At 33.9% G+C, this 22,509-nt stretch overlaps 1 protein-coding gene across 3 annotated transcripts in view; it reads left to right on the top strand.

The window, feature by feature from the left end:
- Positions 1–576: 576 nt before the first annotated feature.
- Positions 577–22,509, top strand: part of CCDC102B (coiled-coil domain containing 102B) — a 144,716-nt gene continuing 122,783 nt past the window's right edge. For 2 of the 3 annotated variants that reach the window (XM_064657701.1, XM_064657721.1), the window contains exons 1-3: positions 577–660; positions 17,349–17,969; positions 19,669–19,883. In XM_064657701.1, coding sequence (XP_064513771.1) covers positions 17,361–17,969; positions 19,669–19,883 — 824 coding nt within the window. In that variant the 5' untranslated portion in view covers positions 577–660; positions 17,349–17,360. Of the gene's footprint in view, positions 661–17,346; positions 17,970–19,668; positions 19,884–22,509 lie in introns of those variants that run through there. The other variant, XM_064657711.1, reaches the window with a different exon arrangement.

A 22,509-nucleotide genomic window follows, 5' to 3' on the forward strand; every position in this document is an offset into this window, starting at 1 on the left:
AATGCAAAATGAGCTTTTCAAAGTCTATATTTTTCTCAAGTTTCCTCACCATGGTCTTTTTGTATCTCTCATAATCTAGAGTTTTTCATAATAATGTCCAACAGCCCCATAATTAACTCAGCTAATTGCTGAGTTAATTATGAAAATGCATGTATTTGCAGGGCCATATATCATCTAGCTGACTAAAAACTTAGTCTTATTATAAGATATTGAAAACTCAGGAGGTATACTAATAGCAAGTAGTGGTTTAAGAATCCACTCAATTTGGTTGGGTACTAATACCTCTGCTTAAGTACTGTGATTCAAATAACTAATTTCATTTTATACATAATATTTGGAGGACTCAGTTCACAGTCTTCAGTTTAGAAAGGGAAGGGGGGGTAAAAAAATGCATATGTAATGCTCAGTGAAGAACAGTATGTCAAAAAGTTTTATTTTCTGTAAATGACTTTACTTAAAAGAAAAATGTGGTTTTAGTTTTGATAATGTCTGACCAATGAGAATCTTTTTCAAGTTACTGTGGAGTGGCCTTAATGCTGTAAATAATCCAATTGGCCAAGTCCCAGTACAGTGCAGATGAGAAAAGGATGCAGGAAATTCAGTTGTTTACACATGTGTCTGTAACACTGAGAAGCAAGAAGAGCCCAGAAAACTCAGAGGGTAAGGGGTCTTAAGCTTGTGGGTTTAATGTTTAATTTCTATATTTCTCTTCAGGGACAAAGCATGAGTTACTATCAAGATGATGGTAAGGAGGAAAATAATCTGAAATACCCAGCAAAAGTACTGAAGATCAGAAAACAGTATTGGAAGTATGTGGCTAAGTTATATCTAACTAGATTTTTCTCTTCTGTCTTTTTGGCTACTATTAGATAGTATTAGTTTTAACACCCCATTAAATATAGCTTGTTCTTCAAATCCTTACTTAATCAGTTAAATTTTCAAATTTTTCAAAGTTATTTCTTATTTTTCATTTATAAATTAGTATAAATGCAGAAATTTCAAGGATTATACTCTTTTAATACTAAAACCCTTTTTTAGATTACTTTGTGAAATGCATCTGCAATAGCATAAATTGGTAAATCTTTGTCACCTTTTAATAAGTATCAGTATTATGGATATAAGTGTAGTGAGAATACTGTTAGGAGTTTGCAGAAGTTCATACTGCAATTTTTATTTAGAAGGCAGTGTTTACACAGTGTTTCTATTTTCATAAGTTATAAAACTCAATAATGAGTTGTATAATCCTGACTTCCTTCAGAAAATATCTGAAGATGGGATAAGAAAGAAGTGCGTTTTAGCTATATGATATTATTCTAATGCAATGAAACATGTTTATTCATACTCTGATTTGTTGATGTTGGACAGAGATATTTAGTTCATCATTTTTTTCAAAGTCAAGTAACGGAGATGGTATGAGAGTGTGGATGATCCATCACCAATGAGAACAAGGGTCAAATTCCAAAATTAATGTTGATGAGTTCAGTAAGTATATATAACAAATAGTACGAATAGGCTTCCTACGGACTATGTAGATAGTTGCATTTTGTTTATCATAGTTCTCACTGATTCTTAAAACTCTTTTATGAAGCAGACTCTGTTATACATAGTCCTATGGCTAGAATCCTAGCTTTTTTTTAGACTACCTATGCTAGAAAAATTACTTTTGAGTTTCTGAATGCAGTTCTTTAAGTAATGAAATGAAGATAGATGGATTTCCAAAATATGTTAGTCATCATTTATAGAACTAGTTATATCGCTTCCAGAGACATCTACAAAAAACTAGTGAAAAATGTGAAATTAGTTGTCTGTCTTTTTTTATGTATTTGTATGTAGAAATTTTGAATTGAGGCCACTCTTTCACCTTAAAGTACTAATATCAATCTTGGGTAGATTTAAAAATAAATCGCTTGAAAATGAATACTCTAAAGCAGCTGGTAATGAACAGACTTAAAACACTGTCATTGACTTCAACACTGAGGGGTAGATCTTGGTATTGTTTAAAGTGTATCAATCTGATATTGATGGAATCATAGATTCACAGAATGGTTTGGGTCGGAAGGGACCTTAAAGATCATCTAGTTCCAACCCCCGTGATACAGGCAGAGACAATTCCCAGTAGATGGGGCTGCTCGGGGCCCCATCCAACCTGGCCTTGAACATTTCCAGGGATGGGGCATCCACAGCTTCTCAAGGCAACCTGTTCCAGTTCCTTATCACCATCAAATAAAGAATTTTTTCTTATATATTCTACTAGCTGACTCTTCTGTGAGTTGAAGAGACAAGCGTTACCCACAATAACAATTCTATATTGATAACCTTTATTCCATTAGAATCTGCTAAATTTAACAAAAAGAAAGATAAATTTTTCTTTTCCAAATAGTTTTTCAGAGTAAAAAAGCATATCTATTTCCACTTTTATTAAACAAGTTTTATTTTAACCTTTTCCTATATATATAGTTAACAAGAACATATGGACATTTAAGCCAACATGCTATGAGGAAAAAATTCTAGTGCAAATATAGATTTTTGTTGCCCATAAAATGTTCTTACAATGAAGTATGTATTGTTTTTATTTAAATACCACTTTCTTCTTATATTCCTGTAAACTCTTGGTGTCCATTCTCTTTAATGATTTTCTATTCACTAGCTTCCTTGCTCTTACTCTTCACTTCTTTCTCAGCTTTGAATCTTCCACTCCCCTTAAATCAGTGAGTTACAGTGCTAATTGAAAACTGAACATTAATCTCACAATTTCATAAGGGCTACTTTAATGTCAAAGATTTTCCTGCATCCACAAACAAAGAGATATTTATTGCAGTTACAATGATGTCTGGTAAGTTTTCTATATAACTAAAAAATTAGGCAAATTAGCTTCTAAATAACAGTTTTACTGTTATTAATAGTCCATTTCATTTGTAGAGACCCTTATTTGGCTTTTTTTCCACTTAGTTAGAAACCCCATTTTCTTCCCCCTGGGTATTTTAATGTGGTATTAATAGAATTGTACAACAGAGGTTTACTTTTTATTTAACTGGGACAACATACAGGTGTATCAATATATAGTAACCACATTATCTTGGTATTAATTTCCTGTTAAAGCTACTAGAAACAATATTCATCTTTCCTTTGAAAAAGCAGATCTCTAAGCAAAGGCTGCTTTCGCTGCTATTCCCTTATTAATTCCACCAATAATCTTTAATAGACTGGTTTATTGTGAAAATGATCCTCCCTGAACAGCTTGATTCTCTGCTCATGCTGATTTGAATAATCTTGGTCTGATTTACATCGGGTTAAATGAGACTCTGTTTATGCCAAATCCAGTCTTATTTAATGTCAATCACATTACTTGAGGAATACCAGAGAGGAAATGCCATGAAAGTTCCTATTGTTTTGATTATTTTTTTAAAATGTATTTTCAGTTGACTTGAAGTTTTCTTCATAGCTTTTGTAGGTATCCATGTTGGCAAAAGGATGCCATCTTCCCTTCTGTCTAAAGGACAATATTCAAAAGAATGTATGCTGAAAGAGTCAGGCTGAATAACCACCACTTATACAATTAATTTCTTCACTTTTATTGGGAGTACTCATTGCCCTACAGTGAGTGGTCACTGAGAGAAAAAATAGAGATTCTTCTCTATGCATTTAAGTGACCTCTAGGATGCAACAGAAGGTACTTTGTGATTTATTTTATGTGACTAATCTAACAACTCCGGAATCATGGTTAAAGTGACAATATGAATTATTTTTTAAGTTTTTTTCTCTCAGAGAAGACTTACTGAATTTGGAATCAACACAGGATGGTATCTTGCAGTATTAAAGGAGTCCTTGAGCTGTTGAAAGACATAAGATGGTGTTAAAATACTAAAATATTCAAGAAAAATCAAGAATAATTACATTTAAATGTCCAAGTAACAATCTATTTGTAAAGAATATTCTTCAGATACATAATTATAGAAGAGATTGCTTCTAAAACTGTTCTGATAAAACTGAGAACATCTCCTCAGAACAGAATTGTTAATTCTGATGCAACTATATCAGAGTAGTTGAACAAGTCAAAGGGATATGCTCTGACCCAGAGAAAGCACGATATTCATCAGTGTTCTTACTTGTCTGCTTATGTGGGTGGGAAAATCACTTGTTTCCAGATTGAGCAGTGTTTTGAAGAAAAAATGTTTTGTGTCCTAATAAGCATTGGAATATTTTATGTTGTCGTCTGAGACAAAATTTCAGATATCTGTGATTAGTTTTCCCAACTCCCAGTGTTATGAAATTTCTTTTTGAAAGTAGGTCATGTTTTGAATAAGAAAGCATCATAAATTATTTCAACTCTAACAAGACAATTCCTGATCTCTCATACCATAAAGCATATGGTTTTAAGATACTGTCAAGAGTTTTAAAAACCTGAAGAATTTCTCAGTGTATAAGCAAGGACTAGAAACTTAACTTTTTCGGGGATATGCTATTACATCTTCACACATTGGAAAAAAAAAAAAAAAAACATCCACCTCAGTGTTGTTTTGTTAGTAAGCAAAAAAGCACCTGTAAATGAAAGTGAAGCTATCCAATTCAAACAATCTTTCCAACTGAGTAACATAGAAGAAGTTGTTAGAAATGTGATATAAACTCTAGAAAATAAAATTGTCATCATTTTTGTCTAAATTATGAAGCTTCTCTGCATTTAAGTGACCTCTACTGTCTGGATTGACAGGTTTTAATATTGCATCTGAATATTTACCTGTTCAGTAAAGTGCTCTTCAGACTGGATAACGTTTGTCTTCAGTTGCCTTTTTCAACTTCATTTTGAGAATGAAAGAAGAACAGCTGACCTGATCTGTAGCCCAATCTGAAAAATGTGAGAAAAAAACCCCACAGATCTGTGAAGTCCTCAGCGTCATTTGGACGTAGCTGAGCCTCCTCAACTACACCCAATAAGAACTTACAGTTGTTCTCACAAAGAGATTAATTTGGCTTTTAAGCATAAATAAATAAAACAGTAAATAGTAGAATGCTAATATTGTCAATAATTGGGAAAGGAATTTAATCATTGAGAATGCAACATGATAAAATTGTCTTTGGTCTAAATAGTGTGTTGTAAGCTTATTTATAGCTTACTTGCAAATACTGATGTCTAATATATCTTAAAGTTTTTAACAAACACCCTGGATGAAAATGACCAGCTGAATGAGATGTTTTTAGATTTCTTGTCTTCTTTCACTTTTAACTTACAACTGGCTTTAATGCTTGCAAATTTTAAAGTCTTCTAAAACCAATTATGAATCACATGCTCAAAGGCAGGTCTAACCTTGTGGAGGATGTATGTCTTGAATATTATTTCCCTGCATTTCTGGAGCCTTCCCTCTTTCTGAAAAGCTCAGAGCAAATCTATGAAAGATGCTCTTCTATGTCATGTTGAAGGGCTGTCTGTCAGTTTAAGCAAGACAGTGCATGTGTGTGCTGACTGAGTTGCATATTCTGTAATAACATACTGACAACTTGGATTGTGTGGAGACTTTTCAGATTCTCTGTTGTTGACTGACAACTGGCTCTGTTGTAACTGAGCTGAGTGGTGCAAAAAGTTACCTTTCTTAGCTTCCTTGTTCCCTGTAAAGGGTCTATGACCCCTTTAGCATTGAAATGCAGTTCATTTCAATATGGGTAAAAAATTGTCACGTTAACACTCACTGAAACTAAATTACTCTGCTTTCTATGGAAACAGAGGAGTAAGACTCATGCACTTGGTTATTCTTTGCCTTAGCTGTGGAACTTCTGAAAACCAAAACCAAACCAAACAAAAAACCAGATACCATTTTAATGTGATTAAGAGCAACTCTCATTGTGCCTGAAAAATAGGATACCTATAGGTGTTTTCATAAATCACACAGAGTTCACTTGCATCTTTAGCCATAAGCATTAAAAAGGTGTGTTTCAGTATAGTGAAATAGTATTAACTAATATGAACACTATTCTTCTGAAGCAATATCTGTTTCAAGTTTGAGTACAAATACTATTGTTCTAAAGAAATCTCTCTATGCTATTCAGGAGATTCCTATTAGACCAGATGTTTAACTGATATGAATTAATTTGTATGAATTAACCATAGTCTTATATTAAATACACTCTGAATTCGTTATCAGTTGAAGTTATTATTCAGATTATTATTCATAGCTTGTCATTCCTAATAGTCACACAGAGCATCATTCAGGCAATATATTTCACACAAATACCAATCTCCACATAGAATCAATGAGACTAGATTGGAATTTTGGGGACTTGGCTACTTGTTTAGTTCAGAAGTTTACACTAGTTTTTGTAGACCTGTTTGTAAGTTGGTTACCCTGAAAAGATCTAAAAATTTGACAGTTCATACTTATCCTAATTACCTAGGAAATTTATTTTGTCTCTTTTTTTTATTGATCATATCCTAATTAAAGGTGATAGACAATCTCAAAGGGGAGCTAGCCAAGAAAACTGTTGTGTCTCAAAAGCCATAGCTACATAATTAAATCAGATTATGCTTGGTTTAGCTTTTGCTTAGTACTTAATTCTGTTTGAGACTGTCTGGGAAAATTGTTCGTTTCATACACACTCCCGTCCCTCCCTGTGTAATCTGATTATACAATATATTTTTCATGTGTAGTGACTGAGGAATGAGTATCAATTCTACAGACTCAAATGTATAAAAATTATAGTCGATATATAATGAAAGTTTGTAATCAAATGAAAAATTCTTGAGGAAATGAAGTTACTATAAATTATGTTTAAATCAGTACTTCAGAACTTCTTTTGGCTTTGTGGGTAGTAAATGACAACATCTCTATGTATAAATATTTATATTACTCATATTTAACCCTAAGGATTTGAATACAACTTCAAAGATGTGAAGAAATATCAGCTTGTCTCTGCAAAAGACTTGAAAGATGTTGCAAGGATACGTAATAGCTTGTATTAACGGATAGACCTAAATCAGAATAAGTATATAATACTGGTCCTCATCCTGAAGAAATAGTATCTGAACTGGTTAGAGTTTATTGAAAGTGGCAGACAAAAAAAGGAAAGAAAGAGTAACATCTGTTTACATTTACTGGAATCTGACTACCTTCCAAGTTGTCTTTTTTATGAATGTGTATGTCTACAGTATGTATATATAGTATGTACACAGTGTATATAGTCTGTATAATATTATGTAAGATATTCATGGCTAGGCTTCACGAACGAAGATTTGGGAAGGGCTCTACCCACGTTTGTCACAAGGGCGTTGGTGACTAAAAAGGCCAATCCGAGACAGGCATGACCAGTTGCAAAAGGCACAGCAGAAAGACTCCTTAGGTGGTATATTCTGCAAGGCACGATTCTTTCTGCTTTGTCTTTTCTCCTCAAGGGTGATCCTGCGTGCTTTCTCAAAAGCATCCGCAGCGTTATAGATGGTGTGTCTCCAGGCCTCCCGATTTGAGACCAGAGTAGACCAGTTATGGTGATCAATATGGCCAAGGCTGAGATGTTGTTTCAGGGAGTCCTTGTATCTTCTCTTTGGGGCTCCTCTCTTGCAGCAGCCAGTGGCAAGTTCACCATAAAGCAAGATCTTAGGGAGGCGGTGATCTTTCATCCTTGAGACGTGCACTGCCCAGCGCAGCTGTGTTCTCAGCAACATGGCCTCAATACTTGTGACTGTTTCCTGTGTTTTAAAACTAATTGAAACAGTGAAGAGGATTTTACCTTAAAGTGAATATTGAGACATGGGAAGAAAATGGTCAAAATGAAAAAAGAAAAACAGTACATAGGACCACAGACAAGTCGACCAAGTTCTTTTCTGGTGCATCTCTTTTCAAAGAGAATTACAGCATTTCATTTTGAGCAAGAACCTTTAAGACCACCCACCATTGGCAACAATAATGTAAGATTTGCTGTGGAAGAATTCTTGTCCTAGTTTACTGCTTTTAATTATTGGCACCTTATGTCTTAATGTAACTCAGTAGAACAAATTCTCTTTACCTAGGGGTGTTTTTGTTCAGTGGAAAGATAAAAAATGGTCAGTCTTAAAAGCTTTTAACCATACTAGTTTTACCTCTTCTGTGGTCAAGTTCTATTAGCATAGAAAGTTGCCATTATATTTTACAGAAGCAACTCACACACTGAGAGAAATATATAATATCTCATGGTTAGATGAATTACAGTAAAGGTATTCATTTCAATAAAGGCATCAGTCCAAATACAAAATTTTTCATGGAGAAGTAAACGCTTCCTGCAAGTCACTAATTGTTGCTATTACAGGCATATTTTTTTCTGGATTGTTTCCACCTGTGCATAGAACTGACCTTAAGCCTGGGAAGTATCTGAAAATACTTGATTATCTTGTTCACCCTTTTCTTTCACACACAGTGCTCTCATGTTCTCAGTGTCTGTTGGCAGAACAGATTTATGGGGATAAAGCCTTCTTTCTTCTTTTTCCGTGTGCTTTACAGCTGGTTCTTGACAACAGTGCGCAATTTCTGCTTCTAGGCAGTTCAGTATTGTCTCAAAACTGGTTTATTTCTTATGGCCTTCTCTACTTACACGGTGTTTTGTGAAACATTTGGCTAAAAGTTATATATTCTGAGATTCACAATTTATTGTCTTCATTTCCTCTCCATTCCTGATTGTTATGACAACAACTGGAAGTAACTGGCAGAGCTCCTCAGAAATCACACTGCTCAGAGAATCATGGAATGGCTGAGGTTAGACGGGACCTCTGAGATCATCTGATCCATCCACCTTGCTCAGAGCATCTTACTCAAGACTTCTACATAGCATGCCTTTGATTCAAAAGAATTTCTATAACACTAGAGATTTTATTTTCTCTAAAATGAGCAGGACTACTTACGTTTGGAATTGTAATCTTATTTCAAAGGAGTAAGTTATGGGAAAGGATAGCAAATGAGAATAAACTGGCAATGGGACTGTCATGGCCACCCTCAGGGTCACTTTTTTTTCTACTTGAAAAAAGGCTACTTCATATTTCTTTTTGTAAAATTATAAATTATAGATATGTACTTTTAACCTACATGTCTTCATGTGAATTATTAAAACCTTCAGGAGAAGCAAACTATGTTAGTAATAGAAAGAATTCTTCCTCTGGAGTCAGAGAATTTTTGTGTATTACAATGAATACTGGAATATCAGGTAGCAGTATACTTAGTACTGTTGTATAGTGCAAAATGCTTATTCCAACATTATGATAATTGCTTTCTTTTCCTTTGGTTTCTGGATAGTCTGACTAAACCAGAAAAAAAAAGATTAAGCCATTTCTGAGTCCTCGTTTCACTTATTACTCCATCTGTGGTTTATTGTCTTTCAGTACTATCTTTACTATGCTCATCCTTTGCCTCTTCTCCTGGGAATTTAGCTATACATGGACAGCTAATATAATAATGTACTTTCTGGGGGTACTTCAGAAACACCTTGTCTGTCACAAAGTTTTATATGATAGTAAAATGCAATTTTCCCTGCAGAAATGCCACTTTCCTGAAGTTACTTTCTGGTATTGAACTTTTTAGGTCTGATAGAGTAGTTAACAAGCCTTATTTATGGATTTTTCAATAGAAAGACAAGTTGAAATGTGGGTCTCATTTTTTGCCTTCTCTCTCTCTCGCACTTTATTCTCTCTCATCATTTGGTGTTGATCAATTCAAACACGAAGTCTGACTCCATTTACTCCATTTTTCGCATAGATTCTACTATTGAGTGCTTACTGATATTTGATCCTACTCTTTTTACTGCCTCTGGAGTTTTTAACATCTCCTGAGATTTATTTATTTGTTTTAAAGGCAAAGCATTATAGCAAAATGAAATAATGAGGAAAATAGTGAAATTCAGTTTTCCCAAGATTATATATTTGGTCCTATAGGAAACGTAGAAGACTACTCAGCACTCCTCTCTTTACTGCTTCCTCTCAACCGGTCTAAATATTTTGGTTTTTTTCTCTTTCAGTTCTGTCATTTTTTTGATTAAAACATTCCTGTTCTTTAGGAACTTTGAAAACTAAAGAACTTGGAAATTAGGATTTAGGCCTCCCATTGTCTCTTACACTCCAAAAATTCAGGCTGAGGATACATTACAGAAGGAAGACATGGTTGCATAATTTTAATTGTGTGTATCAGGGTATTAATGAATTGTGATTTCATTTGATCTCATAGATTTACTTAACAATCCATACTGTCCAAATTGATGTGGTAAGAAAACCATTTTCTTTCAGACACTTCTAAGATTTCATGTTTGGACAAAAAAACCCAAAAAATCCCTCACTGAAACAAAACCTCAGAAACCCATAAATATTTATCTTTGGGAAGTTAGAAACATAACGTTATTTTTTATTATTTTCATAGCATAAGTGTTTTTAGTTACTGGACATGAGAAGTAAATAAAGCAGGATTTGGAAATAAATTAGGTTTGTATTGATATTTTGATATTAAAATGAAGCTAGAGAAATATAAATAGGAGGAAAAAATTATCACGTAACTTCCAACAGGAAGTAAATAATTTGCATTATTTGTCTCTTCAGGCCATTTTTGACTTATTTTTCGTTATGACACATGTAAGGAATACAATGTTTGGAAACAATATAAACAGCTTAAAAATATAACATATGGTTTAATATTGTTATGATTTATAACTGTGGAAAAAATAAACAGAATCATCTTTGGCTGTGCATTGAAAAGTCTTGAAATCACTATCTTTTCATTTTCATATGGAATTGTGATAATCTGCATGGTCTCTTTGGATCTCCCAAATTTACGGCACAGCGTACTTTGTGAATTAAAATTTATTTTATGAGCTTATGACCTCATTAGAAAAAAAACATAAAAAAAATGAAATACTCTGCCTCAGAAAACCCCACCAAAACATGCGAAGACATCAAACAGTAGTGGAATCATCTTTGTACAGAGTGGTACAACACATGAACTCACTAATTTATTATTTCACTAATTCACAAACTCTCTAACTTATGAGTTCTCTAAATCATATTTTCTCAAATTGGTTAGCAAACTGTTGGTGAGAGTGCTCATTTTGTCTTCTTCATCATGGTGTGAGTGCCCCTCATATCACACTGACAAGCACAAAAGTCTCAAAACTCTGCCTGCTGTTGGATCTGCTTCAAAAACTTTAGGAATAAGCTTAGGCATTTCCACTTTCCAGGTCAGAAGTTTAGTCTATAGCGTTTCCATGAGTTAGCAGATTCTAAAGAGACTGTCAAGTAGTTACGTTTTGAAGATGCAGGAGATGATGGCTGCAGGTGATAGCCCACATGCTGTTCTCACATTGACCTAGTGACACTGCTCTCAGCATATGTCAGACTTTAGCATGAGTGGTGTGATCATTATTACCATATTATTACCATATTTTTACTTTTCTTTCCTTTAAGCATTTTCCAAGTCATTCTAGTTATCCTAACTTCAATTTCTCTTAAAACTGACAATTGTTTTTGCTAGGGTTTCAGTAATAAATTAATTCAATTAGTATACCAATTACAACCAACAGAGTTTGAATATCTCTTTTACTTCTATCCCCTATTGGTCAATAACTTTGTAGCCACAACCACAGAGATGGTCACTGTTGTCAGTACTACTTTTCTGCCATGCAGGAGTGTATAAATTGGTAATGTTCAATGTACGATCATTGTCATTAATTTTGGAACCATAATCATAGGCTCTTGTCCATCATGCAATTGCATTAAGTGAAAGGAACTTTTATTAATAAGTTGTCTGGATTGTTTTTTAAGATTACGTAATCAGGAACAGATGATAGCTTAATTTTGTCCATTTACATTGACTTGCACAGTGATTTTTCGGAATGTTTATGAAAAAATTGACGTGTATTGTTTTCTCATTGTGAAGAGTTGCCATAATTTTTGTGGTCCACCAGTGCATGATTACTTGCCTTACATGCCAGTAGTGCCCATTTCACTCTGTTGTTGTCACAGCCACGTACAGCTTCACGTCCATTGTTACTACATATAGTTAAATTCAGGTTAACTTTAGAATTTAGGATTAATGTAATATTATTACCTACTGTCAATATTTGCCCTTGTGGTGTTGCAGATGATATTCCTTCTGTAACTGGTTTCGAAGTTGAGTTATGACTGATCTGCGGTACCTGAGTTGTACCATGGGCAATGTTAAAAGGCAGGATCTGTTAGAGACAATTTTTGGGTGTATGTTCCAATTAACAGTGTTGTCATGGTGATGTGGTAAGGACAGTGAGATCTTGGACATAATCCAAACCTCAGTTGTAGTTAACTTGTTCCTTTTTCATTGTAAAAGGAGAGCCACACAGATAACCCTTGAGGCGGATGTTTAACTGCAATATCATTTTACAGATTTCAAGAGAGTTTTACTTCTGTTTGAACAAGAATTTGAGCAGCTACTGATATGAATCCCTTATCTATGGTTCTTGTGGGGGCTTGCCACTTGTGTAGCCATCTTAGACGTTTTCACAGATAGGATCTCCACATACAGTATTAACAGATTCATTCTTGTGTAGCTGCTGGTTTAGTAGTTCATTCAATCTGTCTACTGTCATGTTATTTTGAGGTTGATACAGTAGGCAGAAAATCCATTGTACAACATTTGAAACACACCAAGCTTGTCCTACTTTATTCTTAAAATGTTATTCATTATAAGATTGTGCAGTAACAGTTGTGAGACCAGTGGTAGCTTAGGTAGGGAACACATTCCCTACACCACTATTTCTGCTCCTTTAAGGATGTGTTTCCACCATCCAGGTGTTTGTTCTAAAGGATCGATATAATACACATGAGAAGTTTCCCAGATTAAATCACCTTCCCTGAAGCTGGTAGAATGCTTGTAATGTACCATTGTTTGACAAAAAATGGCACGAATATACAATTTGTTTTGCCAGAACTTTTGCTACTGAGTATTCTTTCCTATTGAAATGACCTTGATAGCCTGTTGAAATGAATCCTAAATCCCAGTGTGTCTAAGCCATTCCTGTAAACAGGTTGTCATTCTACCTCAAAGTTTTGTGTAAAATTTTTCTGCACAAATGATAAGCCACTTGATTATGTGTTGCCAGGATTTTTAGGGATTTGGTAACTAGATACATTTTTATGGATATGTTCTTAGATTAAGCTATATCATAAATTACTTTCCAGTGTGATGGCTTTCTTCTGCCATAAATTTCAGTCACTTACTTAGCAATGTTTTTTCATCCCATTCTCTAGCCACTGATTGGAACCCTTAAGGGTTACTAATTAAAAGCAGCTTTACAACAGGAACAGCCATGCATAATTTGATCTCCATTTCTTGAATCCATAGCTTGGTAGTTAGCAGCCCTTAGTAAAGAGCCAAGCTTTTTGACTGACTCTCACTCCCTTTGTTTTTCCATAATGACTCTGTCATCCCTGGCCATTTTCTCTAAGCCTTTGTCAGGCTTTTTGATTGAATGGTGAACTGCAGCAATACTATGGAAAGTTCCGACTTTCTAGTAGCACTTAAAAAAGAACACATACAGTGTCTACATTTCATTTTGTCCTATTAAATTTATAGATTAGACAAAAGAAAACTAACTGGCTCACTCTGAAGCAGACATTTTCTTTAAAGACAGAATGCCTTTAAAAAAAGCTTGGCTGAGGTCTTAATAATAAAGAGGCATGTAACTAAGGGTTAGGTCATGCAATTAGTAAAAGGGTGTTGAAAAATTATCCTCAAGCTGCTGCCCTAGCTACTGAACTAACTGAAAAAGCTGAGTTCAGTGAGCAGGTATTAACATGGGGAAAGTGCACTAATACTTTTCTCTCATGGTGATTTTGTTAAATGTGCTACCAAGGGTTAATATGTTTCTGTTTGCCTATAAAAATAGCTGGCAATAATAAATCAAGAGCTCTTCTTTTTCTTACTGGTGTTCAGAATCATTAAATAAATAAGGAGAGGTTTCAATACAGTGAAATGCGGTTTAGAATTATGTTCCTTATCTTGTTCAACAAATGTTTGTCTTTTCCTTTTCTGTGAGAACTATCAGCGCTCTCACACACTGTCCCCACCCCATTCACATGGTACAAGGAATGTTGCTTCACATATTTTGTTCATACTTATTTTAAATTATTCAGTTAAGAAAAACTACTCTAAAAGGGAATTTGTGTTCCTTCTTATCCTTCAATTGTTAAAAATGGAACTCAGAAAGTTTCACTGAAGAGAAAACTCCCACTTTCATCCAATTCTTTATCTTGTCTTTCCATCCAATTATCTTTTATTAAGTAATTAAGCTCACTGAGCTCCATATGTTGTGCTAGCTAGTCTGGTGCTGCAAACTCAAGCTAACAACTTTAAAACTAGCTGCACACAGGTTTCTTTTTGTCAGTTTTCAGACTTATGGATTTTCTGATGTTTAGACATCTTTGTCTAGTGACATTAACATATAACTTTCGTCTTTTAATTATCTTTAACATACAAGTTAGAAATTATTCTTGTTCTCCCCTGGAACATATATGGATATTTTATAGATGAGACCTTTCTGAGTTCAATGTAGATATATGAAATTTTACAATTAAATACTTTTCTATAAGCTGACCATATACCAGAGAAGAGAGGGAGTTTTTTTAAAATATCATGATAACTACAGGGATGATTAAAGAATCAGTTTCAACTTATTCAGTATTACAAGAGTCTTCAGTCAGCTGGACTACTTTTACATATTATTGAATAGTGCAATATTTTTTAAGAACATGAAAGAGCAAATAGATATGAAGTGCAAATAAAATAAAAAATATATTCTAATCATCCCATTGGAGCAGTGAGATTTTTGACCATTTCAGAATCTTTGCAAAGATTAACACATTTTTCTAATTTCTAAATCTTTTCTTTCTTTCAAGAAATATATTTTAGACTACTTTTTTAAAAACAGATATGAGCACAAATCTCAATAATTCATAGTTGTAAGAAAATTCCTGTTACCAACAATATTTCTATTATTTTATGTTTTAATCTTGACTCAGCCAGCCACTTAAATGTGTTATGTTGAGATCTGTGTCTTGTAATGAAAAAATTATATCATTCTACCTCTAGTAATCTTAAAGAGGATTGCTACAAAATAGTTTGGATTAGATTTTCTGAAAAGCACATAGGGAAGTTAAGACTCCTAGAAACATCTCCTTTTCTTTATCACCTTGGACTGAGCCAGTACTTCTGTTTTCTGGAGGAGGAGCAACTTATTTTAAATCTTAATTTTTTTTTAATTTTAGGTATGGAGTTGGAATCATCTATCTATGATGAAAAGTGCAGTCAAAGTTCAAACTGTTAGAAGGCTTAGAGACTACTAGCTTGTACAAGCCTACTTCAAATATTACACCTGTAAGTTTGATCTGACTGGCAGTGTCCCAGTCTTGATAGCACTTGAACCATCACAGCGGAGAAGAGCAAGAATTCATGACCAGTGACTTTTTTTCAGTAGGTTACGGTTAAGTTTCTTCACACCCATAATGAAACCACAGCACGAAGATATTCTGATTCATGAAGATTTCTCAGTTCTTTCAGAGTTTCAGCCACAGAAAAATATTTCCATTCTTATCTCTCCAAATATTTGTAAACTGGGCATTCACTTCTTTTAGTGAATACGCAAAGCTGCTAACAAGATCCATTAAAAAATCTAATGATTATGAAGAGTGTAATAAACATTTCTATAGATATAGATAGTTTGGTACAGAAAAAAAATAAGACAAAATTTAAAACCTCAAAAGTTTCAACTATTTCATTATATATTTATTATATTATGTAATATATTTATATATATTATTATATATCTAAAATTTACTGTAATTTTGTTTGGGTTTTTTTTCATTAAACTTTAGGAAACAAAGGCTTCTTCATGACCCAAAAGTTAAATTAACAGCTTATTGCAAGAGTTTAATATGTAGTTATTTTAGCTCTACTGAGCCTCATACAAAATTGTGGGTGGCAATATCTTTGTATTTTGGATAAGACATATTCAAATTAAGTTGCTGGAAGAAGGTCAAGAAACATAAAAAAACTTAACCTTGATGAAGCTTTGGCAGCAGCTGTGTTACATCTGTGTAGAGTTGCTCTGGGGGTTGGTGCTGAAGGCAGTTTGGAGTGTTTTACTGTCCTTTTCCTTCTCTCATATCCATACTTTACTACAGCAGTTCTCCATAAGCTTCTAACAAATGGTAAATAAATGTCCTGGAAATCATGGAAAAGTTGAAAACAGCTGGAAAACTGGAACACAACCTGCAGAAACATCTATTTAGCTGAAGTGAAACATGACTGAATCTCAATGCCAAAACTGCTCTTCAGAATTTTGTTTGCAGCATTGACCTTCTACATTTCAAATGCAGGTGTTAATACTAATTGCAGTAACAGATAAACATGATTTTTTTTACAAATGAATATTGGAATGTAAGAGCAATTTCTTTTCTTCTTTAAATAACTTGGTCTTCTATTGAAATAGTAAGATTTTTAGGTTTATTTATTTGTTTATATTTTGTTTGCTTTGTTGGTTTGTTTTGTTTTTAAGATAAACAAGAGGAAAAAACTCAAGGAGGTGTAAGTGATTAGTCTCTACAGAACTGTCCACATCAGCATTTTCTCAGTACGGGAGTAGGAAAGAAATTTCTGAGATACTTTTTTTTCCTCTGACCAAATGAGTAATAAATAATGAAAAGATAAATAATGAATAGGAAAGCAACAAGATTTACTAGCAGAGTCATATCATCAAGAGGAAGGCCGTACAGTACAGTAGGATAGTGCTACACTTTCAAGAATATTGTAAGAATATGCTGCCTGTACGTCTTCTGTAATGTAGACAACAAAATAAAACCCCCTGTAAAAAAGCTTGATTTTTCTCATGAAACAAAGCAAATGCAAAGGCTGGGGGGGGTTGATCACAGTTTTTCCTTAGGTATGCAAATCACAGGGTACATTTTCCTAGTATGAAATTCCACAGTTTGGGGAAGAAAGGAAATGAATTGTGATTGTAGTTCTAGGCAAATAATCTCCTCTTACTATATATGTAAAATATATATTGATTCAATTTAATCTTGTCTTGAAGGACGAAAGCTTTTGTCTGGTTTCTTTGGACTAAAAAAATTTTTGACAGAACTATGATTGTTTAATGACGCTTCCTTTGCTAGCAGTTCCTAGCCAAGTAATAGGTATGTCTGTTTATGCTGTACTAGAAAAGTATTTTAATAGCTGTTTCTTTTTGATTAAGCACATTTCTAAAACATGAACAGCATTATTAAATTTAACCCATTATTACAGCAGTAAAAAACCTGTTCTGTTGGAGGTTATTCCTACAATCTAATTGAGTAAAGCTAAATTATTCTCTGTCTTCGTCTTTTTTAGAAGTGAAATTAGATGATGAATCAAAACATGAACTTGGGCTCCATTCAGAAACAAATGGAAGAGACACACATTTTTGGGACCCAACCAAGACAACCTTATACATTAGGTGGAGATTGCCAACCAGATGACCATCTATGTAATTCAAATCTGCCATCTCAAAGTTTCTACCCATGTTCATCTCATTATACATATATGCATATGAATTACAGCAGTGATTGGGAAATTTTTGAAGCAGTAAAAATTCAGGAATTGGAAGAAGTCAAAGCCAGAGCTGCCCAAATGGAGAAGACCATGCGCTGGTGGTCAGATTGTACTGCTAACTGGCGGGAGAAATGGAGCAAAGTTAGAGGAGAAAGAAATAAAGCCCGAGAGGAAGCAAGACAACTGAGAATCAAAATAGACAGTGCTATAAAAGAAATAAGTATGCTTAAAAAAATAAATCAAAATTTAATAAGTGAGAAGGAAAGCTTAGAAAATGGAACTGCCTGGAAAACAGAATGCAGTTGCTCAGAAATATATTATGGTAAAAAAGACCAAAACCTGTTAACATTTCTGGAACCAGAACCTGTGAAAGAACTGAGTAAAATCATCAAAATTCCTGGGGCAGAAGACAAAAAGAAGGTAAAGAATGGGGAATCTTCTTTTAGTTCATGAAGAAGCAACAGAATATGGGATTTTTCAAGCATTTTGACCAAAATGCTGCCTCGTCCATTCACTAGCAAAACCATTTTTCTTCACCCATCTAAATATTCCTAATATAGAGAAATACAGAAAATAATTCATACCCATGCACTGTGACTAAACATTTAAGTAACAGAGGCAGACTATTCTATCCAATAACTTACAGTATTGCTCTGACTCACGTTTTAAGGTAACAGATTACCTCTGTTATATGAATTCATCATGTTCTGTGTACTCACTTTTTCTTTTCCCCTCCAAAAAAAAAGCAAACTAGATTCTTAGCTTTTAAAATAAAACCATTTAATTCTCTCCGAACTTCAGAAATATGGGAGTAGATGAGGCAAAGTCTTCTGCAAATTTGCAAGAATTTTTGTTTGATAAGGAGGGCAACTAAATCCTGACATAGAATTAAACAATCAGACATCGTTTAATCAGCTCCCAGTTCTATACAAAAGATCCAGTTATATTCATCAAAAATGGAAGTACTTACGCATGTTTCACCACCTTTAATTTTGTGCCTTGGCATGCATTGTATAATCTTCATAGACAGCATCATGTCAAAACTGTCTTTGTTGTCTGATAGATAGTAGTCATTGTAGATATAGGTAATTTTTTTCATACATTGCAGAAAAATGGTTCTCCCTACATTGTAGTACATAGGAAATTTTTTACTTCAAGGGAAGTCGTTGAGATTTTAGATCTGAACATGTTCTGTTCAGAATTTCCATTCACTCTCTAATGTATATAAATTATATTAAATTCCTGTGAAATCTGAAAAAAATATAGTATTAGTATGGAGAATAAATTTTGCCAAAAAATGCTTGCCTTTTATATTTTTGGGCAGACAAATGTGCCACATGAAGGAAATAACACTAAATATATTTTAACTATTTCTCTTTAATATAAAGTAATTTCTACTTAAAAATTGAAACGTTATATGTGAGTGGGAAACAGTGGTTTCTAGTATTTTCTGATGTAAATTTTGGGCATTATTCTAAAAACTCAAAAGAACAGAGTGGTATGAAATCGAACTGTCGGTAATCTGCTCAAATGACATTACCTTTTAAACACTATTCATCAGAAGTGGTAAAACAATAACATTTATAAAGGAAATTTGTTTATAAGAGACATTCAATCTTCCTACTGATTATGTATTTTACTTTTTAGTTATTTTTCCTAGTTGTTGTTATTATTGCTCATTTTTTCATACGAAGCATTTGTCTTCAAAATAGATATTTATACACTTTGCTCCTTATGAAAAACTTGTATGATCCTATCACCTGCTTCAACACAATTTACATTAAAAATTTAAGAGTTCATAAAGTAGAATTTCTTTATATATTATTTATATGCATAACTTGCATTCTGGGTTTTATTAGTTCCAGGATTCCGTCTTCACCATAGTTATAGCCAACAAATGATAAATGAAATCTATTTCTTTAGTAAAGACACATTAGAAATATTTTGGATACAAAATTATAACAGAAGGTGTGAGACGTCACAAAATTACAGTGATTCAACTTTTTCTTCCTATGTGACTTCACTGTCTAGAAGAGCCTTGGTAGGCTCTGCAGGAATTATCTCAGACTTTCCCTTTCATTTATGTTTTTCTCAGATGCCATATTTTTGTTTTTTTCAGGATGTAGAGGTAAATAAAGTCCAGAGCAATCACAATAAAAAATTCACTCCAAAGTCCCCTGATTTCTTCCTTGATGGACTTCCCAGTATCTATTTGGAGGAAGCTAAAAAAAGTTTGGACACTACAGCTAAGACAACTGAGAATGACTTAATACATGTTTCAGTCTTACATTTGCATTTGGCTGAGATTAAGAAAATCTTACAGAAGGAAAGAGAGTAAGTACAAAATATATCCTACTTGGGGAAATCTCTATTAAAAATAAAGGGGTTTAAGACACTTTCTAATATAGATATGGTGATTTTTTGCATTTATATCTCATATGCTCTCATTTCTAAGCTTTAATCATTGCTATTTACAAGGCCCTGACAAAAATTTAGAGAAAGAATTCAACATAGTGACTATGTGACTGTAATTTCAAAATCAGTTGAAGTTAATCAGAAAATCAAAATGAAGAAAACCTCAACCCTGTGTATTGCAAATATATTCAACCATGTCCATTCAGAGAGTGTAATGGTAAACTGTTCTGAAGAATTTCTTTACTGTCAGTTTGTTTCACAATTGTCCTGTGGATAGCACAAGCCTGAGTAAAAAAAAAAAAAAAAAGCTTTAAATTCCCAACTAGTATTTAATGTGTTTTGTTATATGAAATAGATAGCTGTAGAAAGTATACAATAATTCTTTACTTGAATCATATCGCAGAAGATTACCAGAAGTATGTTCTCTCTCCTTAAAAAGTGCTTAGGTTTTTTGTGGAAGCAATATGTATATGTGTGTGAGTTAGGAGACTAATGCTTCACAAATTTAATTTTACTCTGGTTGAAATATTTAGGGTCTTAGGTACTTTATCTTTCAATAGCAATCAAGGATACATACATGAGTATGTATGTATAATAATTTTCTTTTAGAAACATGATTATTTTTCAACTCTTGTTTTTAGTCACTTTTTAGGCAAAACTTTTATAAACCATGCTTTTGCCTACTGGTTTTGGTTTTGGTTTGTTTGTTTGTTCACATGCTTTCTAGCTGATTTGTAACTGTATTTCACAGAGACAGATTTTGCCATTTATGCCGGGATGTATACTGACTGGCACAAAGTAACAAATTTACTGGCACAGGGTAAGAATTGAGACATATCTAGAACATGCAATATGTGGCTGTGCCAACCTCAGGCAGCAAATGCTCACAGAACAGTGATTTCCACATAACAGCAGGCATTGATATAACAACTCCCTCTCTAGGTCAGTTTGAGCAGCATTTCCTCTGTGTAAAGATGTTATATTAGCAGAATATATGCAACTTCACAGTATGAAGTAATTTTATTTGACAAAGCACACAATGAATAGCTAGGAATAATGTTACTGGGAAAAGTGATATCATAGCCACTGGTCTCTTGAGATAGCTGGTGAATCTCCATTGGGCTGGCTGTCATCTGCTGGCTCAGAAAGGGTTGGTCTCTGCTGCTTAGTGGAATTGACTGATTTTGCTGAGTTTCCATTTTCAGATTCCCGGTTTTCCCTTTTAGGTTTTGTTCTTGTTCATAACAGTAATTTTGCTTCTGGATTCTGGAGCTGTTAATAATGTCTATCTCAACAATCTCACCTCTGCATTTTTACTTCCCTTATCTTGCATGGCTCTAGCTTCAGTACTTTCTCACAGCTTCTTCCTCACAACTTAGCAATTTTCTCAGTGAACTTGAGCCAAGGACACACACAGCTGTGCTTCATCCAAAGCAAGCAGATCACAGACAGCTTGAATCCCAAGGCCAAAGGTTACTTTGGTAGTCAGTATGATCTTACTCATAGACTAGAGGACTTCTCAGCAGTTTTCTGGTTTACATGCAGTACTCTGAACTGTGGCTGCATTTTTTCCAGAGCCAAGTTAGCTTAAGCAGGTCCAGTGTTTGGACTTGCCCTTGTTACCTATCTAATTTTCCTATAAGATGTTTTGTGTCTTCACCCTGAGACGACCTATGCCTATTGTATTTTGTTTAGACCTATCATCAGTAGTGCTGGTATACCCTTACACACACAGATCAGGCTTTGCAAAATACAGAAAGAAAGAAGATCTAAAAAAAAAATAATGAATAAAAGAAAGAGATGAAAGTTTATATTTTGACTTTCAAAAAATGTCAGGGTTGGATTTGCAATGTAAAATCACACACCATCATCCTCTACTAGGCACTAATAGCTCATATCAAATACACATTTGAGGTCCTATTGACATAAATGGAAATTAAAAACCTTATGATTTGTTCAACACATTAAATAATAATTTGCCTAAAATAGTTATCTTTGGTCATTTTTTGGATCAGTGATCTCATCTAAATGTCTTCTAGTTTTAAGATTGTAGTTTGTTCCATTTTGGACTTAAAAATGTTTCTTTCCTCTAAAACCAAAAGTCCGCAAACTACACTCATAGTTAATAATATCAAAGAGGAATTTCTTAGAGCTGGATGGGTAGAGTTAGATAGTGGATACAGAAGGCTCTGTCTGAATATCAAGAAGTGCTTTTTTTTTTTTCCATGAGAGTGACTGAACACTAGCACAGGTTTCCCAGAGAGGTTGTTGTGTCTGCATCCTTGGAGACCTTCAAAAGCCATTTGAACATGGATCTTAGCAACTAGCTCTAGGCAACCCTTCTTGAGCAGGGGATTTGGACCAGATGACCTCCACAAGTCCCTTTCAACCTCAACCATTCTGTGTAATCCTGTGATTTAATTAGATAATAAGGAGTTAAAATAGCTGGTTACAAGAGCCATTAAAATGCTATGACCTTGATCTTTTTACTTAGTAGTAAGCTGCTTCACTGACCTTTGTTATAGTCTTTCTTCCACTCTTTGTT

This window comes from Pseudopipra pipra, chromosome 1 (genome assembly GCF_036250125.1).
Source record: "Pseudopipra pipra isolate bDixPip1 chromosome 1, bDixPip1.hap1, whole genome shotgun sequence".
NCBI classification, from domain to species: domain Eukaryota; kingdom Metazoa; phylum Chordata; class Aves; order Passeriformes; family Pipridae; genus Pseudopipra; species Pseudopipra pipra.